This window comes from Cercospora kikuchii (assembly GCF_019650295.1).
Source record: "Cercospora kikuchii DNA, contig_00003, whole genome shotgun sequence".
Lineage (NCBI taxonomy): Eukaryota > Fungi > Ascomycota > Dothideomycetes > Mycosphaerellales > Mycosphaerellaceae > Cercospora > Cercospora kikuchii.
Genome location: NW_025408584.1, coordinates 1,393,137 through 1,413,817, shown reverse-complemented (window position 1 = coordinate 1,413,817; position 20,681 = coordinate 1,393,137). Strand labels below are relative to the sequence as shown.

Sequence of the window (20,681 nt, the reverse complement as noted above, 5' to 3'; positions counted from 1 at the left end):
CAGTTGAAATGCTCACAATCCTCCAGGTCCGCACTAATGACTCCACGAAGATCAGATAGGGCAAGATTGGGCAGGGTTGTTTTCGGGCAAGAAACGCCTCCGCACAATAGATAGACGGGCGACGCAGGCGAGGATGCCGAAGTTCTGCAGCGGAGGGGATTGATAGCAGCATGATTGCGGCAATGCTCAAGCAATATAAGAGCAGTCGGCAACGACCTGTGCGGGCGTTACCGACTGTTCACTGCAGCCCGACATCTGTTGAAGATCAGCATGGCAGACATGACAGCCGACAACGCGATAGAGGTGGAAGCGCAGAATGAGAAGAAGACGTTGGAACAGACACTCTCCAATGCGCCCTCGGATCTCAAAGCTGGGGAGGTCGTCGACCTGGACCAGGTCAGTGTTGAGCATGAAGACCACGAATTGACGACTGATAGTGTCATTATAGGCAGAAGTCTTCCTGCGCGAGCACGACATCAGCCATCATGACCTGAATGCCCTTCTCGAGGACTCTGCCGGAATGAAGAAGCTCGTGAAGCGTGTAGACTGGATGCTCATGCCGCTGCTATGCGGCACTTACCTGCTGCAGTACATTGACAAACAGTCGCTTTCATATGCTGCGGTGTTCGATCTCTTCCCGACAACAGGTACCAACCAGAATCAGTACTCGTGGTTGGTGTCTCTGTTCTATTTCGGATATCTGTTCGCCGAATGGCCAGCATCATACTTGGCGCAGAGGTTTCCGACCGGAAAGGTTGTTTCGGTCTCGGTCATTATCTGGGGGTCGATCCTGATGCTCATGGCAGCATGCCAGAACTTTGCTGGCTTAGCAGTGTGTCGCTTCTTCCTCGGATGCTTCGAATCGATGATCACACCAGTATTCATGATGATCGTTGGTCAATGGTACCAACGAAGAGAGCAGTCGGCCAGAGCAGGTCTCTTCTACTGCTTCAATGGCGTTGGCGCGTCAACCGGCGGTATCTTATTCTTCGCAGTCGGCCAGGCGAAAGGTTTCGACGTCTGGCGAACAATCTTCATCCTCGCAGGAGGCTTGACAGTCTGTTGGGGAGTACTGCTCCTCTTTTTCCTTCCCGACAACATCATGGACGCCAAACGATTTAGCACCCAGGAGAAAGCCATGCTCATTGCAAGAGCGCAATCGAACCAGACTGGTGTTCTAAACAAGAAGATCAAGCTCGCTCAGGTCAAAGAGGCTCTGCTCGATCCGCAGATCTGGCTGCTTTTCCTTTTCGTCCTGCTCAACGAGACAGTCAATGGAGGTCTCGCAAATTTCTCAAAGCTGATCATCAAAGGGCTTGCCAACGGCGACGCATTGCTGACGACCGCATACGGCATCCCAACTGGCGCCTGGCAGGTGATGTTCGTGTTCAGTGGACCATGGCTGGCCGGCAGATTCAAAAATATTCGAACTCTGATCATGCCGCTGTATGTTGTACCAACCATACTGGCAACCGCACTCCTGTGGCAGGTGCCGCATACTGCTGAGCACAATAAGGGGCTCTTGATCTGCAATTACATTGCAGGCTCATACGTCGCGAGTCTGGTAATTGCGCTACAACTGCCCGCCAACAATGTTGGAGGTTACACGAAGCGTGTGACTTCCACGGCGTTTGTGTTCCTGGCATATTGTGCTGTAAGTAGAAATCACTTGCTGTCAATGCTTAACCGAAGCTAATCGTATTGCAGGGCAATATCATAGGCCCGCATGCTTTCTTGGAACGCGAAGCGCCCACGTATTCGAGCGGCTGCACAGTAACAATGTGCTGCGCGGCCGGTCAAGTGGTGCTCTCTTTCATGATCCGCGCGCTGTTGATTCGTCGAAACAAGAAGCGTGATGCGCTCTATGGGCCAGCTGTCGAAGGCCAGGCGCTGACAGAGGGCGTGATAGAGGACAAGACCGATTTCGAAAATCCAAACTTCCGCTACAGCTACTAGAGTCAGTGTAGAACCAGCATAATGACACCTTTACGAATATCAGAATAGCTCAATCGTCTTTGAAGACCGAGCCAGCTGTTGCTTGTTCCTCTCCAGAATTGACGGCTTTGCACTCTGCAGATGAAGCCCAACCGTAGCTGTAGATCCTGCTTATGCGGTACAAGTGGCACGTAGAACGTGAATGAAGCCCCGGGCCGAGCATCTTGTGTGCAGCCCGCATGAGGGTATCCATCTTGCTGGCCGGCCTATCGTAGCGATATCCCTGTAACTCTTTTCCCAAAGCCGATGCGGTCAAGAAGCAGCCGACCACGCATGCCTTCTCGGAGCCTGCAGGACGTGTTCTCCTTTTTCATAGTGCACTGAAGGCATGTTACAATCCGTTGTACGCTTCTCCGAGGATGCCGCAGCGCTCGAGAAGACTCTCCGCGGCCTTCAAGGTTTCGTGACGATAGCCGTCGGTCTCGCGCAGTCACAAGAGGATATCGACTTCTGGCTGAAGCTGAGGAGCCAATTCGCTTTGGGTACGTTTCTTACAGCACACAAAGTGTCCGGATACTGATGAATGTGTGTTGTTTGTAGGGAGACGGTACTTTCGACTACTGAAATGGCATCCGTGCTGGAAGAACGCGTCGTCTGCTGCCGGGAATCCCGATTTTGGAAGCCTGAGGCGAACATTGGAAGTCATCAAGTTCGGCTTTTTGGGCATGTACTTCTTCCTTGAAATGTTCACTATTGTAAGAATTCTTCACAAGCTGCCTCACTCCTGATACTGATATGATTGCAGACCAATGCCCTGGGAGCTACAAACTATGAATGGGGCCCAAGAGTGCAAATGGAAGCGAACAAATGCTGGTTTTATTCTATCTCCGTGTCCATCTTTCTGTGCCTTTATACGTGGCTGATGCCAGAGCCTTTGCCGGAGCAGAGCAATGGCAAAGCTGAGCATATTTCAAGAGGCGAAAAAGCAGACACCGCGACCTCGGACACACCGACTGCAGCGAGTACAACCAAGACTGCGAAGTCATGGGCACCGGATCCGAAGTTTAAAACTCAGCTACTGATTGATTTCTCCGACGTAGTAGTTCCAGGTGCTGCTGTTGGCTGGATACCTGTTGGACCCATCACCGTTGGCATTGCTAGCACAATATCCACCTTCACGACTGGGCGTCAAATTTGGAATCGTGTTCAACAAAGTGCGATTCAGCCATGATTACCCTACAACGATAGACATTAGAGCTATAGATTCATGATCCAAACAAAATCAATCTCATCATTGAGCCCGCATCTTTTGTAAAAAGACTTCGTGGCGCTCCTAGGACCGCAAGTCCATCACTGGTATGCGTACGGAGCAAGCTTATATTTGGACAAAGTCGCACCACAATGGCCAAAGACCATATTTGCATTTGTCCTCTGGCCATATGTCAGCTGTTGTATCGGCATCTCCACCATCGAAACAAAGACGCCTACCTTCTGCAAAGCCTTGATCATCTGATCAGACCTGACCCAGTCATCGTGATCTCTTGCCAGCCAGCCTTGCGGTACGCTGGAATGATAGTTTTCGTGTACATGATACTGATCAGTCGTGAAGATCCAGGTGCCGGACTCACTCAAGTTGACTTGCATAATGACGAGTCCGGGAGTGTGACCGGGTGCATGCCTCAAATTAATTCCCGGAGCAATCTCCAAGAATGGTCCAGTGAATGCCTTCCAATTGAGTTCCAAGGACAAGTCCTTTGGCAAGTAGACTCCAATATCGGACTTGGTCGCTACGGAATACCAAGCGTGCTTCAGCTCATCCTCATGGATATAGATTGGTATACCAGTTCCTTTGAAGTTCTCCAAGCCACCAGCGTGGTCGAGGTGTAAGTGGCCCATGATCACAGCTTTGACGTCCTTGATATCATGGCCAGTCTTTTTGATCTGAGCTGCGAGTTCGTGCTCGGGACTATAGTCGATACGGGCGAAAATATCGTTCAGAGGTGCGCCCCAGACCTGTCCGTGGCTAAGATCAGCGCGCTTTCTATCAATTACACTTCTCGAACGATTGCTTACCTCTGGATAATCTTTTCCGCCGCCGGTTTCGTAGAGAATGAGGCCTTCAGTCGGATGCTCAATGAGGACGCAGACACTAACGATCTTGCGACGCGGAGCCGGTTGATTGGGAGCTGAGGCCAGCGTTGTTCCGCCACCTCTTGTGAACCAGCCCTCATCGGCTTCCATGTTGCCAGTGTGCAGTAGCTGCATCGCTCACGGTCAGCAAGACATGCGAGTATGAGCAGAATTGTATCATCCCACCCATAGCTTGGTGCCCTATCGATCGTTAGCATTAGTTGTAAGTTGGTATAATGACTGCAAGCTCATACCTTGGGCGCCTGATTGACAAGATCGAGACCAAATGTAGCCGCCATTGTGCTACACGTGATGACTTGTCCTATTCGATGGCTGGGAGGCGTGAATAATGATCGAGTTGTTGTCGATCGAATATTGCTTCTTAGGACGATGAGGCGTGTTGCTCTACTCCACTTGCAGTGAGTGCTAAGTGAAGGATAGAGTAGTCTTGGATAGCATCGACATACCCATATATGCTCCCAAGAACTTCTACGCACAACTCGCACAACGAGGTATCGTGGGTAACTGCTTACGAAGCATTGACGAGCCCCGGGCAAAGAGTCTAGGAACCACCAATAGAGCATGAATTATGCTTGCAACAATGGCTGGGAGACAGCGTTCTCCAGGTGTACATCTGAGGAAATTGCTTGCCCTCATGGTCACCCCAGCCCTCGAATGAGATTTCCGAAAGCGTACATTGCATAACCGCTTCTTTGATTCCAATGTGTCGAGAGCACCGTTTTGGCTGGAGAAACGTCGTGGGAGACTCAACGAGAGTCGCTTGACTCGCGGGTATAGAAAGTCTGACGGGAACAAAGTCGATGTGAAGTCAGCTGATCCTGCAAGAATGAGTTTCGCCATACAAGGATCAGGTGGCGAGAAGAAGTGAGGACTGGCGATCAGTAGCATATCTTGTCAAGGAGATGCAGAACTGTTGTTTTGCTATCTTGTTACCCTCGACTTGGCTGTAACTCGCAGTAGCAAAGTCATGAGAAAACTGCTTGCTATGCTAGCAATGAGCATTGCGATCATGACCCAGTTAGAGCCCAGATACACTGGCGACCGGAGTCTGTCCTCAGGCCATCCCGAGAAAAGTGCATAGTTTGTCACAACACTGCCCAGATTCCCCAATCCGGACACTAGGGCAGATGCAGCCGCGACACCAATCTCACCATGGCGTGGCTGGAAGATCTCCGCGGTCCATGTCATCGTGATTGGTACGGTAGGTCCCAGACCAAACCCAACAATCAGCAAACCAACGTATCGACCCCACCTGGCTGATGCCGAGTCGCCGGCATACGTCGTAACAAGGAGTCCCAGTATTTGTAGGGCAGTCGGCAAGCTGAACCATAAAGCCCTATGCTTGTAGAAGCGGTCGCTAATTGGCGTTACGCAAAGTATACCAATGAGATCGCAAATCCATATCGGGGCATACAGCAAGCTGAGCTCGACACCAGTGAAGGAGGGGTTGATCGCTCTGAGAATGACTGTTCCGTACGACTGCACGCCGTTGCCCACGCCCACAACACCAAAATACATCACGAGCAGAGGCCAGAATCGCCAGTCGATCATGACGTTCCACAGATCTTTCATCGTCCAGTTGCTATTATGGTAGGCCTGTTTCAGATCCTGATAATGCAAAATAGCATCTTCCCCCTGCAACGCAGGCTTGACAGTCGGAAGATACCGATTCAACCATGTCGCTTTGGGTTCCTCGCCAGGTGCAAGAGGTCGGTCGGGAAGCCACCAAACGAGGCCGAAGCCGCATACCAACGTCACAAGACCCCAAATCAGGAACATCCATTGAAAGCCAACTAGGGCTCCAGCGCCATCCATCTCCTGGAAACCCGCGCTGACAAGCCCCACCACGGCGGCCGACACCTGCGATGCTGTGAAGTACCATCCAATGCGCTTCGCCATACGGTGAGGAGGGTAGAACATGGTCAGGAAGAGCGACATTCCCGGCCACATGCCAGCCTCGACAGCTCCAAGTAAGAAACGCAACACATAGTACCCTGCAGCGTCTTTCATCCCGACCATGGCTGTCCCAATGATTCCAACACTGATCACGATCCGTGCAAGCCATTTCGAAGGCGAGAGCTTGCTCATGGCCAGGTTGCTGGGAACCTCGAAGACCACATAGCTGACATAGAATAGCGCTAAACCCGTGGAGACTTGATGAGCGGAGATTCCGAGATACGTTCCGAGATCGTGGCCATTCGAAGTGTTCATGGTCTGAGCCAGCCCGACGTTACTTCGAACTGCGGAGCAAAGGAAGTAGAGAAGCCAGAACGGCGGTATGATGCGGAGGTCCAGTTTCCTGTAGATTTTGCGCATTTTCGCGGAGTCGCTCATGGCAAGGTCGGATGAGTCGCTGCCATGTTCGGCGTCTGCTTCGTCCTGCTGCGCTTCTTTGCGCGTCGCCTGCGGTGACCTTTCAGCCATTTGTGCTTTCGTCCTGACGGCCGAGGATGGTCAAGGGAAAGGTCAGATGATTTTGTGCAGCCATTTTGTGTTGAGCGAAGGCGCGGGATGATCTGCCTTCCTCCGAAAGTCGGGCGTGTGAGTCGATGAGAATGGGACGAGCAGAATTTGGAGCCAAGACCGCAACTTTCCTTCTGTGCATCAACCTCACCCGCCCCACAACACCGTAGCCACGAGTGTTCTCATCGTGCCCGACCGATTCCTCTCCAAGATGTGAGGAGGTGTATCTGCATTGGTAGCCACTGCCATGCGACGACCACACTACTTGCCACGAGGCCCCGCACATGCCGTGAGCAAAGCAAAGCCCGGTGCCAAGAACAACCTCCATTGGCATCACAATCTCCTGCCTACTTAGGGTATGGCGAGTTCGCTAAGCACTCGATATCGTGCGAGTGAACCTGGGCGCACGTAAAAGTCTTGGTGATTCTCCGAAAACATGTCTCATCTTACACGAGGACTGGAGATACAAGAGTCGTAGGCCGCCACCATGAGCATTGCAGGTGTAACCATTCATTTGGCATCCCAGCGAGAATTCCGATAGAAGGCAGGGCTCCAAGATGTATACAAGAGCAATTTCACTTGGTCTGGCCATTACTGGCTATGCCCACGCACAGTCGGAAACAGCACCTCCTCCCGGCGACCTCTATGGCGGCAACAGTCTGGCCGTCATTCAAGACAGCGAGACAGTATCGCAGGCTTTCCCTGAAGTTGATATAGAGCTACGGTCGCCGTATTTCTTGAACCGAGATCGCGCGAATGCTGGCTTTGCCAATGGTAAGCTTTGAAATCACGCTTGGAACTCTGCTATCCAGGCTTCGAGTGGCGCGCATTAGAGGGGATCCGGGAATTGACCATTTATCAGGAACGGAAGGGCCTACTAGTCTGACTGAGCTTGACTACTTCGTTCGTTCGATAGCAGACCGCAATGACTGGATCACGTACCGGCCTGCGGACTACAAGACTGAAGAAGGACGAGCTTTGCCATACGTCTTCCTTTCTCAGTCGGCCTCGATGGGCGAAGCGACCAACAACACGAAGTTGAAAGTCTACATTCAGGCAGCTATCCATGGAAACGAACCCGCTGCAGATGAGGTATACTGGCACACTGACACGCCTCTCCAGTATCGCTGACAGCTCTAGGGCGCCCTTGCACTGCTCGGAAAGATGGAAGCCAACCAAACTTGGACAGCCTCGCTCCTGGAAAAGATGGACATTCTCATGCTGGTGAGCATCGGATAAATTGGCACCGCATAGATCTCACGCTGATCATCCTCTAGCCACGTTGGAACGCGGATGGAGTAGCATATTTCCAACGCCGGATGGCTTGCAACCTCGACCCGAACCGTGAAGCCGTGAAGCTTGATCGTCAGCAAACTCGAGATATCTGGAGGAGGACTCACGAATATGCGCCTCATGTGATGGTAAATTGCTCAAGCGTCCGAACTGGAGAAGAGATGCTAACTTTCGCAGATTGATATGCACGAATACACTGCATCAACGACTTTCGGTGAGAATGGAGAATACCAGCACGCTGTAGACGTGATGCTTGGAATTGCTGCCGACTTGAACATCCATCCTACCATTCGAGATCAAGCTCTGAACGTCTTCCTGCCCAACATTGGCGACCGGTTGGAGAGCTACGGACTTCGACACGACTACTACGTGACGGGACCGGCGAACACCAGTGTTCCAGAATTCACGCAGTCAGGCACCGGGGCACGTTTCGCAGAGAGCGCAACAGGTCTGACACAGGCCATCGCCTTTCTGTTCGAGACACGCGGAATTCGTCTGGCCGATCAGCACTTCCAGCGCCGTGTCGCTTCTCAGCTGGTCAAGCTGACCTCTGTGCTCGAGACCGCTCGTGATGACGACAATCTCTACAACCTGATCGAGAACGCTCGTTCCGAGTTCATCAACAGCAACGAGGACATTGTCATCACGGATGCCACGACCACGATCAACAGGACATATCCTCTCGTCTCACGCGAGAACGGGTCTGTTGTGGAAGTGCCGGTCACCTTCATCGAAACTCCAACCATCGCGAATTTGACACGATCGCGCCCAGAAGCTTACCTGATCCCTCGTACATGGTTGGATGTGGTCGCCAAACTGGAAATCCTCGGTCTCGAAGTTCAGACTCTCGACTACGAGTATCGCGGAACGGTAGAAGCGATGACGATTACAAACAACACCCTGGCCACGTCGCTTTATGAAGGACATGTCTTGAGCACCGTAACCACGAACACCACCACGAAGGAAGTCAGTCTTCCCGCGGGCAGCTTTTTGGTCTCGACTCGTCAGAAGAATGCTGCGCTGGCGTTCGCAGTCCTGGAGCCAGAAAGCACGGATTCTTACGTGACGTTCAACTTTATCCCGTTGGACATCAATGATGAATATCCGATTTACAGAGTCATGGCGAATTAGTGAATATATTACACTGTGGAACCAGCGCAGGTATATCGCAGAAATTGATAACGCTTCTCAGCGTATTGACCCAGACTATTCATTTACCCAGTCTACGCAGTATCCGCGATGCGATAGACAAGTTTCTGTCGACTAATTCGCCCGTTCTTCATATCCTCAAATCCATCGAGAACACCCTGCAACCCGCCTTCACGAATCGTTGTTGCAGGCGCTCTAATCTTACCTTCTGCTAGGAGCTTCTCGGCCAGATCCCACCATTTCTTGCCAAACTCGAAATCTCCGGGTTTGGCTGGTACATGGTTGCCAAAGAAGGTGAACTCTTCCCCGTTTACAGAGTAGCCGATTGTGAAAGAGATCTTGACGTCCTTGCGAGGGAACTCAACCGGCAGGAGGGAGTTGCATTGTGCTCCAGAGCCTTCGCTGCTGAGTGCTTTGGCACAAATCTGTTGATAAGATATTAGTATAAGTTTCAAATTGAATTCCACATGTGTCACCCGTAGATGAGACCGAAGAGAGTCGTCACTTACCTCCATACTACTCCCCTCAGAAACGCAATCAAATGCATGCTTCAATTGATTATTCGTCGCTTCACGAATCTTCTCTGCACATTTCTCATCACGATAATCGAAAACCTCATCGGCGCCTAGCTCCTTGACAGCTTCAAAGTTCTTCTCCGAGCAAGTGGCAATAACTCTCAAGCCGCTCAACTTCGCATACTGGATCGCCCAAAGACCAGTATTCGTCGAAGCTCCATAGATAAGAACCGGAAATTTCTCTTTCGCAGGCTCATTAGGCCATGGCAATCCCAATCCATCAGGTCCATACATTCCCTGTCCGGCAGTATTGATACCAGTCGGCCAGCTCGCTGCTTCCTCGAAACTAATGTTCTGCGGAATATGCGCCTGTATATCGCCTTTGACTTTGGCATACTCGGCGAAGCAGCCTGATTCCGGGTCTTCGTGTTTGCTACCATGCGCAAAGCCTGCTACACGGTCTCCAAGTTTGAATTTCTTGTTGACCTTCGAGCCGACTGAGACGACTGTCCCGGCATAGTCGCAGCCTACAGTGTGGTGGTAGTCAGGCTTGGCGATCAAATCGATGTGCTTCCAGTCTGTGGGGTTGAGTGCGATGGAGTCTACTTTGACCAGTAAGTAGTCTTCGCGAAGTTCAGGCACTGTAGCATCTGTGACGACTTTGGCATTCTTGGGCCCGAAGCATTTGAGGGCTTTTTGGGTCTTGGGAATTGAGGAAGACATTGTGTGTAAAGATGAAGGATGAATGTATCACTTCTGGAAGCTGCGTCAATGCAGCAATCATGATCAAGCTTTAACCTATATGTACATTCTTGTACTATGCTCCTGAGTAATTGCCTTTTGGTGACGTTGAAGGCTCCACTTTCCTTACAGCGCGAAACCGAAGAGCTGGCGAAGCTGCCAGACGCTTGGAGTCGCTTTGGAAATGGCATGACCGAATTTCGTCCGGAGTTGCGCTTACATACACGGACTTTCTGGTCAATCATTTATGTCAGTGTTGAAGAGAAGTCATTCACCGGAGATATCGGAGCGGTGACGTCGTGAAGTGAAGAATGTTCTGCGCACGGATCTCAATGCCAAGAACATCGCCAACGTCGTACCTTCTCCTCTTTATCGCATATTCCAACAGGTACAAATCGAAGATACAAGACCTTTGGGTATGACGGCTCAGATGACTTAATTCCGCAAGCTACAACATCAATGCTTTGACGGCAGCATAAGAGACCCTGTATTCGGCAAGGCAAGATGTCTTGCGCTCCAACAGGATGCTCAACCGCAGACCTTTGCTTGCTATTGCTTGTGCCTTTCCGGTCAACTGCTCTTTACTATGCCTCGATCTGTTTGATGATTATTCCGCCTGGCTTTAGACATTGAAGCCTGACAGACCTCCAACAAATGAAGACTGATTAGTGATCATGTTTTCCGGTCAAGTTTGCTTCAACCCGAGAGAATTGATTGCGGATTTGCCACAGCTTTGTCACATATCTGCTGGACTCTTGCATTGTCCACGCAACGAGTTCAACAGAAGTACAACGTGTGTCGGGCTGATCGACTTCATCAACAAGACCACCTGAAGATGATCTAGAGTGGTCGTATGGCAAAGTCGTCCGGTATCTGGGCGAATTTTCGAGGTTCGACATGCTACGCACTTATCTGGAAGCACTCACTAGATAACTTGGGTGTTTTCTGCTTGCTCGGAAACAAAGATGTCGTTTGCTTCCTCGTCGAAACGCTTCTGTGGCGTATATACACTTTACTTTCACTCCTCCATTGTCGGTATTGACTTCTGTAGAATCATTGACCTCCAGGCCCTCACCATGGCGCCCAAACCGACCTGGTCAGAAGAGGAACTTCGCGTCCTTCTCCTCCTCTACACACAATGGAATCTCTCCAAGCAGAGAAAGCTCGTTCACCAAGTCTTCACGACGATCTTTCCCGACTGGAAAGGCACTCAACATGCTCTACACCGAGAGTTCAGCGGTCGATTTGGAGATGGGACGAGCCCTCTCTGGTACGACATCGATCGGCCCAATGAAGAACGCCAAGAACCATACACTACTGAGGAACTGGCCACGAACATGGCTTTGTTTGAAAAGATAACAAGCTCGGTTGATGAAGCGACGAGGAAAGAGCTGGATCAATTTTCGAATCGTTCATGGCCGCATTATCTTGATGGCGATTGTTGGCGACAAGCTACGGCGGATAGATTGCGTAGAGAGCGGGAGGAAAGAAGGAAGAAAAGCGACGGAGGTTGTGGCGATGCAGGCTCATCAAAGAGTCCTGCTGGAGGAGAAGAGGCGGGTAAGACTGGGGAAGAGCGTCCAAAGGCCAAGGGCAAAGAGAAGTCGAACGAAGAGAGCCAGGAGACTGAGCCGATCACGAAAGCTCCGGAAAGAACTGGCAAAGGCAAAAAGAAAGCCACATTTGGATCGATGGGGTCTGCAGAATGGCAGCAACGGCACATCGAACAGAGAGACCGCGAACAGGCTCGCAAGGAGAAACAAGCAAAATTGCAAGAAATGAAGTCTGGCAGGAACCTCCGATCTAGGCGTGATAAGGTGGAGGAATTCGAAGCTACGATTGACAAAGACGATATGGAGGAACATGAGGACATGGAAGAGGACGACGGTGAATTGTTCGACAAGCCAATGAAGCCATCGAACCCTCCTCGTACGTATGGTACGAGGTCGAAAGCTGACAACAGGCCCTTTGGCAAGCTGAAGACTCCAAGCAAGAAGCCCATTGAAATCTCCAGTGGTGATGAGGAGGATGAGGAAGATGAGGTCGAAGAGATTCCGGCCAAAGTTCCAGCAAGTACGCAACATTCCAACGCAAAACAGGCATCCAAGCCTACGCCGTCTCTCAGGAAGACCAGAGCCAGAACTGCCGCAGGATCGAAGGATGGAGAAGATGCGAAAGTGATGGAGGATGATGAGGACGCCGAAGCGGACCAGAAACCCACCAAACCTCCAGCACCTGCACGACCTTCTCGCAATCAGAGCTTGCTATCAGCTCACCTGGCCTCTGTCGATCCGAACAAAATCGGAAAGCCCGTAGCACCCGGAAAGCCCGACGATGAAGAGGAGGAACAAGGTGAGAATGAGATCATGCAAGACCCAGCAAGACCTTCAGCAGCCACACGAGCTTCGAGCCGTCAAAAGGTTCCATCCACCCCTGCAGTTACTTCTCCTCGTCGCACCAGAGCCAGAGCTGCGTCGACAATCAGCGAGAGCAACGACGAAAAGGAAGACAATGTCGAGCAGACACCTGCCAAACCTCCGGCTATCACGCGAGCTTCGCGCTTTCGGCAGACCAAGTCTACTCATGTGGCATCGACCCGGCAGACTAGAAGCACGGCACAGCGATCTGGAAGCACTCATGACACAGCAGAATCCGATGAAGAAGAGATCCCGCCGTTTGAGGAGGACGAGGAGCTCCGTGATGTCCCGGAGGAGTCAGAGGATGAATAGAATGATGAAGGAAAGCAGGACTTGGATGTAGGCGAGGACTTGGAGATCCCTGAGCACACTCTTTTGCCCTTGGTCTAGTTCTTGAAAGCGCACTCTTGATTAGAATTATGTCTGGGACCTTGCTGCTGGCCTAACACAACATCGCCGGCAAAGCTGCGCCGTAGGAAGTATACAGTGCTTATGAATACAATGCTTTCATGCAACCTCTTTTTCCGATACCCTTTGAAAATGCAACGAGTAATCATCATGTGTTTTGCGAGCTTTCTGATTGTCATCGTGATTGCCTGCTGACTTCCGGGGGAACAAATTTATCCCAAGAGTATGGTGTCTCCGGAAAACGTGATGAGCAGGCCAGAGCACCTGGTGCTCACGATTACCAGCGTGCGAACTGGCCAGGCATTGATGGCCAAACAAGGTCCGCGTGCGAACCGCGAACTCCCAACTTGTGTATCCCTGTACCAAATGACTCAGAATTCTTCGAAAGCATGTGATCGGATAATTCGATGGGGCCGATTCTTTCATCCCATCAGGTCGCCACGACCCCCTCCATAGCCCCCTCCTCCTCCTCCGGTCCAAGCAACCTCCAACCATCCGCCTCCCTCTTCACTCCAAATCCCACTTCCCTCAGGCCAAGCCACCTGGTCCCCTCGTCTCTACTCTTCACACCAACCTGCAAGCTCTCCCACCTCAGACTCCCCTTCCCAACATCTTTCACCAACCGATTTACCGTCCGCCTCACACCTTCCTCCCACCTCTTTCTAACCTGCAAACTCCCCTGCAGCTCCAGCGCCAATTCCACAGGCCGGAAGAAGCGCAACATGCTCATCTTCGCCGAGCTCAGCGGTTTCAGGAATTTGTGCGCGGAGGCGGGTGAGGGCGCGCTGAAAGTGTTGCAGCCATAGTAGATGGGTGTTGCTTCGGAGCGGATGAGACGGGAGGTGCGAAGGAAAGGCGGTTCGCCGGAGTATGTCGTAACTGTGCTTGTCGCTGAAGCTAAGGCATTTTTGCTAATGGCAGAGCGCGTCGTGCTGCGAGTTTCGTACGCGTAAGGTAGTGAGATGGGGCAGGATTGCACGAGGGCGTGGTTGTAGATCTCGTTGCGGAGTTCGGCGGGGAGAGATAGGAATTGAGATTTGGGAGGAACTGCCGCAGGTGCAGTGGCTTGATGCTGTGTTGTTGGTACTGCTGCACGAGGCTTCTTGGTGGGGAGGCCGGCGCAGACGGTCCCTGGTTCCGCTGTAAGACAGAGGAAGCTTCGCTTCAATGGGTTCGAGAACATGGTTGGAACGTGCCGTACGAGCGCTATGTGTATAAGATGGGATGGCAGTATAGATATGGGAGGGTGGTTGAGAAGGTGAAAGGGAATACTTATGACTGGGAATAAGAGTGGCTCCGTTCGTGAAAGAGGACCTTGCGTCGTGCTGGTAATGTCACGAGCTCAATTCTGTCATGGCTAAGGCGAAGCCAAGCCTCGGGCAAACGGCCTAATCGGCGGCTCTAGATTACTTGAGCCGAGTGAACCAGGACGCGTATTGCTGGCAGTCATACCAAAAATCACGAGAGATGAGAGTAGAACGATGGGGAATGTGTTGGGGGCAGTGAGCCGATGTATACATCACCTCGGGAACTGTCCTACAGATCGCGAGTTGATCCGGTGCCCTAGCATGGGATAGCTGAGCAACCCCCATGCTAAACACCACGCTACTGTACAATGCTGCTGCGCTTCTACTGTACTGTACATGTGGGAGTTGCGCCATAGCGCCCTGAATGTGCGGCTCCAGCCGGTTCCTGTTCGTGACAAATCGCAAAGTCGTGCATTCGTAGAGTTGGTCCCTTCGTGCCTGTAGCCTCAATCACATGAGGGATGCCAGGAGCACGGCGACCAGCACCGTGAACCATGCAAGGCTGCGTGCCAGGACATTCTCTGCATGCTCGTCTGCAAAGCGCCAGAAGATTCCCCAGGAGAGGATGGACAAGGCAACCCAGTACCACTGGCGCTGGAATCGAGGCGTGTCTACCTTGTCCATATTCCTAGATGGCACTTTCGACTCATGCTGTTTCTCTCCGCCTTGAGACAATTCTCTGCTGGATGACGAGTGTCCTGCTCCCAGGAAATTTTCCTCCAGCCAAGCGCTGGTTTCCCCAAGTGCATTCGCTGATTTCTCTGCTCTTTCATGTTCCCTATAATTCCTTCCTCCGAAACTTGGCTGGAATGTTAGACTCGATGATTGGCATGCGATCCATCTGTTCCTGTCTCTCTTGCGCCGCCTCCATCTCCTCATGCTTTCTGAAATGCTCGATGTCCTCCGGATGCGTCAAATCCTCCTCTTTCGTATTCTCGTCATGGTATTTCTCCCAGTGATGGATCTCATACTCGTATTCGTCATCTCCGTGATGACCAGGTCCATAGCCTAGATCGGGAAGAATGATGCCTTGCGCGACTCCAATAGTGTATTCGGCGAACGAGATTCGGTTGTCCAGGTCACGATCATACATCTCGATGACTCGCTGGACGCCGCGACGTTTATCATCTTCCGAGATGTTGTTTGTGCTTTCATCGCGGAGGCCGTAAGTTTTGAGGAGGTCGTCCATGGTCCAGAAGTTGGAGGAATCGTAATCGTGCAGGTTGAAGAAGGAACCGGCATCGAAGTCGGCGATGTGATGTTCCTCTAATCCGAGCCGGTCAGTCTGTCCGAGATGGCCATCAAAGTGCAAGATGCTACTTACCCGCCATGTGCCTTGTTGCCCAGTCGGCGTTGGCGTCTACGGGAGGTGCTGCTTCATGGGCATGGTCGCCGTGCGCTTGCACATTCTGTAACAGGCCTGCTGTAGCTACAGCGAATGCAAAGAGAAACATCATGAACGAGTGTCTGTTGGTACGTGGAAGCAGAGTGTGGCGCTGGCGATAAGTGACGATACAAGTCCTGTTTTCCATCAGGGGATGCGACTTGTGGTTCCCCACGCATCCGACACGCGACTCCACTTCACGCACTTCGCGTCTTCATGGTCTGCACGACATCACCAACGATTGCTATGCTTCTTGTTTCCTTTCCTTCACTCCACGGAAATTCGGAGCGCTTGGAATAGATGATCAGCCATGAAGTTTTGCAGTACGAATCAACCGCCTGCATTGCTGCGGGCTAGGATACACTCACAGCGACATCCGACGTAAAACATTTGGATCCCACAAATCGGCTCCCATTCTCCGCCGAAGGTCTTCCTGAGGACAGACATAATGGCCGGTGATGGTGTTGAAAAGCCTTGCACCATCGTGCTTCACGATGACCGCGTCTCTGGAGTTGACGTTCTTGCTGGTCCGAGAGCTATGCATGTCGGCGAAGTTGCATATTTATCTGCTCCAGGTGCGCGCTCGCTGTGCATATGCCCTGCTGCTCAGGCCAGTGGTGCAAATGAGATCTCCATACATGTCTCTTTGGCCTCTCTGTTTGGATTCGAGAATAGGACACAAGGCAAAATCCAACTCATCGACGACACCGACGTGGCGACCGCAACCCACGTCGAAATATTCTTCCGCGATCAATATCTGTCCCGAGCGGATATGTGGCAGCTGATGAAATGCCTTGAAGACACGGTTATGTTTGAAGGTCAGGTGCTCAAGTATCTTGGCTCTGTGATTGCCGACGTCGAGCAGATTTGGGTGGCAGGCAAAAACGTGGATTCTGCCTTTGTCTCACATCCTCATACGAAGCCTATTTTCAGAAGTCGAAGTGCTCGCTACTCCATCCTTATCGAAGTCTCGAGAGAAATGCTTGAAGGCTGGAGCAATGGATCTCTCATGTATGAGAGATTGATTGACGATTTCCTCCAGGAGCTGTTCCAAAAGTGGGAGAGGGCCAAGGCACGGCATCTCGCATCAGTCATCCTTTTCGGACGTGCTACGGGAACGGATGGCATTAGCAAGCGCGACTCTCAAACCCACCAGCATGGCGAGGACTTTTACATCTTATTGGTGTCCGAAGTGACCAGTATCACGTGGAATGACATCTTGCACAAGATTAAAAAGGCATTCAACGACTTGACATTGTCAAGATCGGTTTCTCTTGCGGCAGAAAGCAACATACTCGAGGCCATCCATCTGACAGCTATGGACTTCGCAGATGATCAGAACGACGCACATTTGATGAGCACCGGCACCTCAATAATTGCCATCACAGCTGGAATCGGTGTCTTTGATGCGGACCACACGCTGCTCAAGCAGACTACTGACTTGCTTGTTGGCAATAGCATTGGCGTGGATATCGTTGCTCTTTCGCCGAGGCCACTGCACCCAGTGCCTTTGTTCCGTTACGATCACGATGGTACTACGGAGTATGCCTTACCACACTGGGTCGACATCTCATACTGGCATACCTCTCTCGAAGAGCAATTGACAACATGGACACTGTCGGAAACGGAGGAACCTGTTCATGACATTGCTTTGCCTTTCTTGAAGGACTCTGGCTTTGGTGAAATTGATACCGGCGTCATGGATTCTCACGACAATCAAGTCTTTGGCGAGGAGCCTGCAGCGCTGCGCAACCTGGTGAGAGTGCCTTCTTTGGAGCCATCAATGGGTTCAGCGGATACCGTACGTGGTCTACCTTTCCACGAAAAGCCCAAAAAGGCGAGCCCCGAGAAGAGCCGTCCAATCGAGATCGCTGCACCTGATACCACTGGTAGCGCAACTAAAGCTGCTCTCTACGGCGCAAAGAGAAATCGCCTTCCGCCCCATCCATTGATGCAGACAGGCCGTAAGATTAGCCTTGGACCCAAAGGTCTGGCGCCCAGTAGAGGCGTGGCGAGCACAACCTTGTCGGTTGAGCACGCGGAGAAAGAAAAGGAGATCAATTATGCGGCTTCCCTCGCCTCTATAACTGCAAGCGACAAAAGCAGTGGGCTTGCAAAGGCCTTCCAAGCCAGCCTGAGACGGAAACCATCGCAGCAAAGCATGATCTCTCAACAATTCAGTGAGCCAGACCCTTATCACATCTCAAAGCCAATTGAAATACAGTCTGAGCAGCACGCACACACGCCCAACAAAGGAAGAGGGTCGGAAAGCGATGAACTCGTCAAGATTCTGGAGCAGAATATGGAGAACACTACAGTCACCAAGGCTTTACAGAATGACACCTCTTTCTCTACGACACCAAAGGGAGGCGGCTCGAATTTTGGTCGCAGAAGCCGGCACGATTCGACGCACGAGGCGCTGGACATGATGTCTCCGTGGGTCATGCTTCTGAATCCCTGCAATCCCCGAAGAGACAATATGCGAGTGGCAAGTCAATACCGCAAGTGGCAGCATGTCTTCCCACGTCCCGTGAGCACTGGCTCGTTTAAGTGGTCGTCGATGTGCGCTCCTGCTGCTTTGCCACTTACTTCGGAATACAAGCCATCGCCAGCCGAGCTCGAATTCTACTACCGCAAGCAGGTCAAGCGACATGTCATCAGCGACTCCAGTGGGCTCAAAGAAGAGTCCGCAAGTATACTTGTGGAAAGACTGATCGATGTGCGTCTGATTCGTGGCTTCCAGATCGTGGCGATCAGGAACAGTGGCGGTGAGCAGATTGTTCAAAGCAAAGGAAGGCCCATCTTACTCTCGTTGGGACGCTGGTACCACGAGATCCAACGAATCTCGGATTTTGAGGTGCAAATTGTGCAGTACTCGCCAAAATCAGGCATTGGAAGTGAAGATCTGGAGTCACAACACTATGTTACATCCTACGAGCCAAAGATGCGTACTATTCTCGGTCTCAACATCAAGCCGGAGATTTCGTACCACTCAGAGGCCCCGATTACAGACTGGACAGAGCTTGACGAGCACATATTACGCCTGGCACCTCTTCCAGAAATTAACGTCACCTTCAAAGTACGACTTGTACTCTTGCCGGTGGACATATCGAAGACAGACTACCAAAGCCGGCTAGGAGGTCTTTCTGACGAGGAGCGTCGCATCGAGGGCATCCAACGACTGACACAATTATGGCAACGCCAGCGATATTTCTCCGCAGAAGATCAATCACACCAGGTCTCGGTGAAAAAGTCCGCATCCACACCGTACACGGCTGAGCGCGATCCGAATCCGCTGGCGATTGAGTACCAGACTCGGGATCCAAGTGTCGTCGTCAATGCGCATGGCCCTGCTCTTTCCAGTCAACTCGAAGAGGGTGACCTTGATGCTTCCCTGTTCTCAGAAGCTGAGAAGCATCACAGCAGTAACTTCGACATCGTCAAGCTGGTCAAACAGATGCAAGAACCGCCACCGTATGGTGTAGAAGTGCGGGATAGAAGATGGCTCACTGTGACACATCTGAAGTGCTTTAGAGGTGATGAGATGACAACGTGGCTACTCGGTGTGTTCAGAGATTTGGAGCTGCGCGAGGATGCTGTTAATGTCGGCAACGAGCTGATGAGTCGCGGTGTCTTTTCTCATGTGCGTCAAAAGCACAAGTTCCGAGATGGCCATTACTTCTATCAAATCAGCAGCGCCTACAGGACTACGGAGTATCCAAATACCACTGGACTGTTCAGCAAAGCGCCATGGAGGTCAATACCTCCTACACCTATGACTGACTCTATGAAGTCACCCATGCTGAGACCTGTAAGCGGTATCAGCGCCACCGACTCGAGCTCATCGTCCGACAAAGGCACACCCGGTCTATATCCCACTGAACCGAAACAAATCATGCTTAGCCAGTCGATGCAATTTAATGTTGATCCGCAGAAGAAATCTGACCACCTTCAGATCATGGATTTGCATTACGACCGCATTCACAATCCAGAGAACTGCTACCATATCCAGCTTGAATGGCTTGGGACATCAGCAAAGCTGATCCGTGAAGCCATTGCGCGCTGGTCAAGCTCTGTTGAAGGATATGGCTTAAAGCTCATGCAAGTGCCTCTCCAAGAGGCTTGCAAATTCCGAGAGCATCATCCATATGATCAACCGCAACCAGTCAAGCTTGCAGTGCGTCCACCAGACAAAATCCTCGCTACACCACTTATGGAGCCACACACATTCTCTCCGCGTACGGTCGAAGATCCTCTGGCCTATCACAAACGCCTGCTAAAGAAGCTCGATTTCGTTCTTGACTACGAAGCAGCCAGCACTTTCACCACCTCGATCAATGTACGATACTCCTTCGGTCCGCCTTCATACCAATACACACAGTTCGTGCACAAATCTGGTCTGGTACTCGCGCAAATCCTCGCAAACGACATTGGCGATTTCTACTTACTACCCAACAGGCTGGCGACAAGCAAGTTGACGTCTACTATGAGACCTACGACTGAGTTCGATCGTCCAGATGTGACTGTTGACACGGTCCAGAAACACTTCAAGGCGTTTTGTAAGAACGAAGAGGCGCTGAGGCAATTTTACAATGAGATCGATCGCGTCAGACCGGCGGTGGCGCCAAGCCCGATGAGCACTGCGTCGTCTGGCATGGCGGATTTGGATGTACCGCCGATGCAGTTACCACCTTTGAGTGGAAATCATCGTGCGCAGTTGAGGGGATTATGAACGTGTGTCAGAACAACAAGGAACAAGGCCGCTACATTTCGGGGCCGGAAAGAGGCTAGCTTTGGAGGGGCAACAAGTTTTAGCATGAATTGTGGCCGAGATCGGACAATTAGCCATCACTTAGCAGCAATTAGTAGGCATCATGTAATCATGACCACATCAAGTCTCTGGACGTCGGCGCCGATG

General features: G+C 51.6%; 10 protein-coding genes across 10 annotated transcripts; 5 read left to right on the top strand and 5 right to left on the bottom strand.

Annotated features, from left to right (window-relative positions):
- Window positions 1-270: 270 nt before the first annotated feature.
- Window positions 271-1,956, top strand: CKM354_000495400 (uncharacterized protein; the record flags this gene model as incomplete). The annotated part of the gene is made up of 3 exons (XM_044800207.1): window positions 271-396; window positions 449-1,654; window positions 1,708-1,956. The coding sequence occupies 3 exons, from the start codon at window positions 271-273 to the stop codon at window positions 1,954-1,956; spliced, it is 1,581 nt and encodes a 526-aa protein (XP_044656142.1).
- A 367-nt stretch (window positions 1,957-2,323) lies between these two features.
- CKM354_000495300 (uncharacterized protein) lies at window positions 2,324-3,166 on the top strand (the record flags this gene model as incomplete). The annotated part of the gene is made up of 3 exons (XM_044800206.1): window positions 2,324-2,477; window positions 2,536-2,690; window positions 2,741-3,166. 3 exons carry the CDS (start codon window positions 2,324-2,326, stop codon window positions 3,164-3,166), a joined length of 735 nt encoding a protein of 244 aa, XP_044656141.1.
- Window positions 3,167-3,285: 119 nt separating this feature from the next.
- Window positions 3,286-4,364, bottom strand: CKM354_000495200 (uncharacterized protein; the record flags this gene model as incomplete). Its single annotated transcript, XM_044800205.1, has 5 exons — window positions 3,286-3,366; window positions 3,424-3,948; window positions 4,009-4,194; window positions 4,252-4,266; window positions 4,320-4,364. The coding sequence occupies 5 exons, from the start codon at window positions 4,362-4,364 to the stop codon at window positions 3,286-3,288; spliced, it is 852 nt and encodes a 283-aa protein (XP_044656140.1).
- A 643-nt stretch (window positions 4,365-5,007) lies between these two features.
- Window positions 5,008-6,510, bottom strand: CKM354_000495100 (uncharacterized protein; the record flags this gene model as incomplete). The annotated part of the gene is made up of 1 exon (XM_044800204.1): window positions 5,008-6,510. One exon carries the CDS (start codon window positions 6,508-6,510, stop codon window positions 5,008-5,010), a length of 1,503 nt encoding a protein of 500 aa, XP_044656139.1.
- Window positions 6,511-7,106: 596 nt separating this feature from the next.
- CKM354_000495000 (uncharacterized protein) lies at window positions 7,107-8,973 on the top strand (the record flags this gene model as incomplete). The annotated part of the gene is made up of 5 exons (XM_044800203.1): window positions 7,107-7,323; window positions 7,412-7,641; window positions 7,690-7,773; window positions 7,827-7,970; window positions 8,020-8,973. The coding sequence occupies 5 exons, from the start codon at window positions 7,107-7,109 to the stop codon at window positions 8,971-8,973; spliced, it is 1,629 nt and encodes a 542-aa protein (XP_044656138.1).
- Window positions 8,974-9,065: 92 nt separating this feature from the next.
- Window positions 9,066-10,229, bottom strand: CKM354_000494900 (uncharacterized protein; the record flags this gene model as incomplete). The annotated part of the gene is made up of 2 exons (XM_044800202.1): window positions 9,066-9,416; window positions 9,501-10,229. 2 exons carry the CDS (start codon window positions 10,227-10,229, stop codon window positions 9,066-9,068), a joined length of 1,080 nt encoding a protein of 359 aa, XP_044656137.1.
- Window positions 10,230-11,323: 1,094 nt separating this feature from the next.
- On the top strand, window positions 11,324-12,976 carry CKM354_000494800 (uncharacterized protein; the record flags this gene model as incomplete). Its single annotated transcript, XM_044800201.1, has 1 exon — window positions 11,324-12,976. One exon carries the CDS (start codon window positions 11,324-11,326, stop codon window positions 12,974-12,976), a length of 1,653 nt encoding a protein of 550 aa, XP_044656136.1.
- A 526-nt stretch (window positions 12,977-13,502) lies between these two features.
- On the bottom strand, window positions 13,503-14,255 carry CKM354_000494700 (uncharacterized protein; the record flags this gene model as incomplete). The annotated part of the gene is made up of 1 exon (XM_044800200.1): window positions 13,503-14,255. The coding sequence occupies one exon, from the start codon at window positions 14,253-14,255 to the stop codon at window positions 13,503-13,505; it is 753 nt and encodes a 250-aa protein (XP_044656135.1).
- Window positions 14,256-15,157: 902 nt separating this feature from the next.
- On the bottom strand, window positions 15,158-15,836 carry CKM354_000494600 (uncharacterized protein; the record flags this gene model as incomplete). Its single annotated transcript, XM_044800199.1, has 2 exons — window positions 15,158-15,645; window positions 15,704-15,836. The coding sequence occupies 2 exons, from the start codon at window positions 15,834-15,836 to the stop codon at window positions 15,158-15,160; spliced, it is 621 nt and encodes a 206-aa protein (XP_044656134.1).
- Window positions 15,837-16,211: 375 nt separating this feature from the next.
- CKM354_000494500 (GTPase-activating protein IML1) lies at window positions 16,212-20,495 on the top strand (the record flags this gene model as incomplete). The annotated part of the gene is made up of 1 exon (XM_044800198.1): window positions 16,212-20,495. The coding sequence occupies one exon, from the start codon at window positions 16,212-16,214 to the stop codon at window positions 20,493-20,495; it is 4,284 nt and encodes a 1,427-aa protein (XP_044656133.1).
- Window positions 20,496-20,681: the final 186 nt, after the last annotated feature.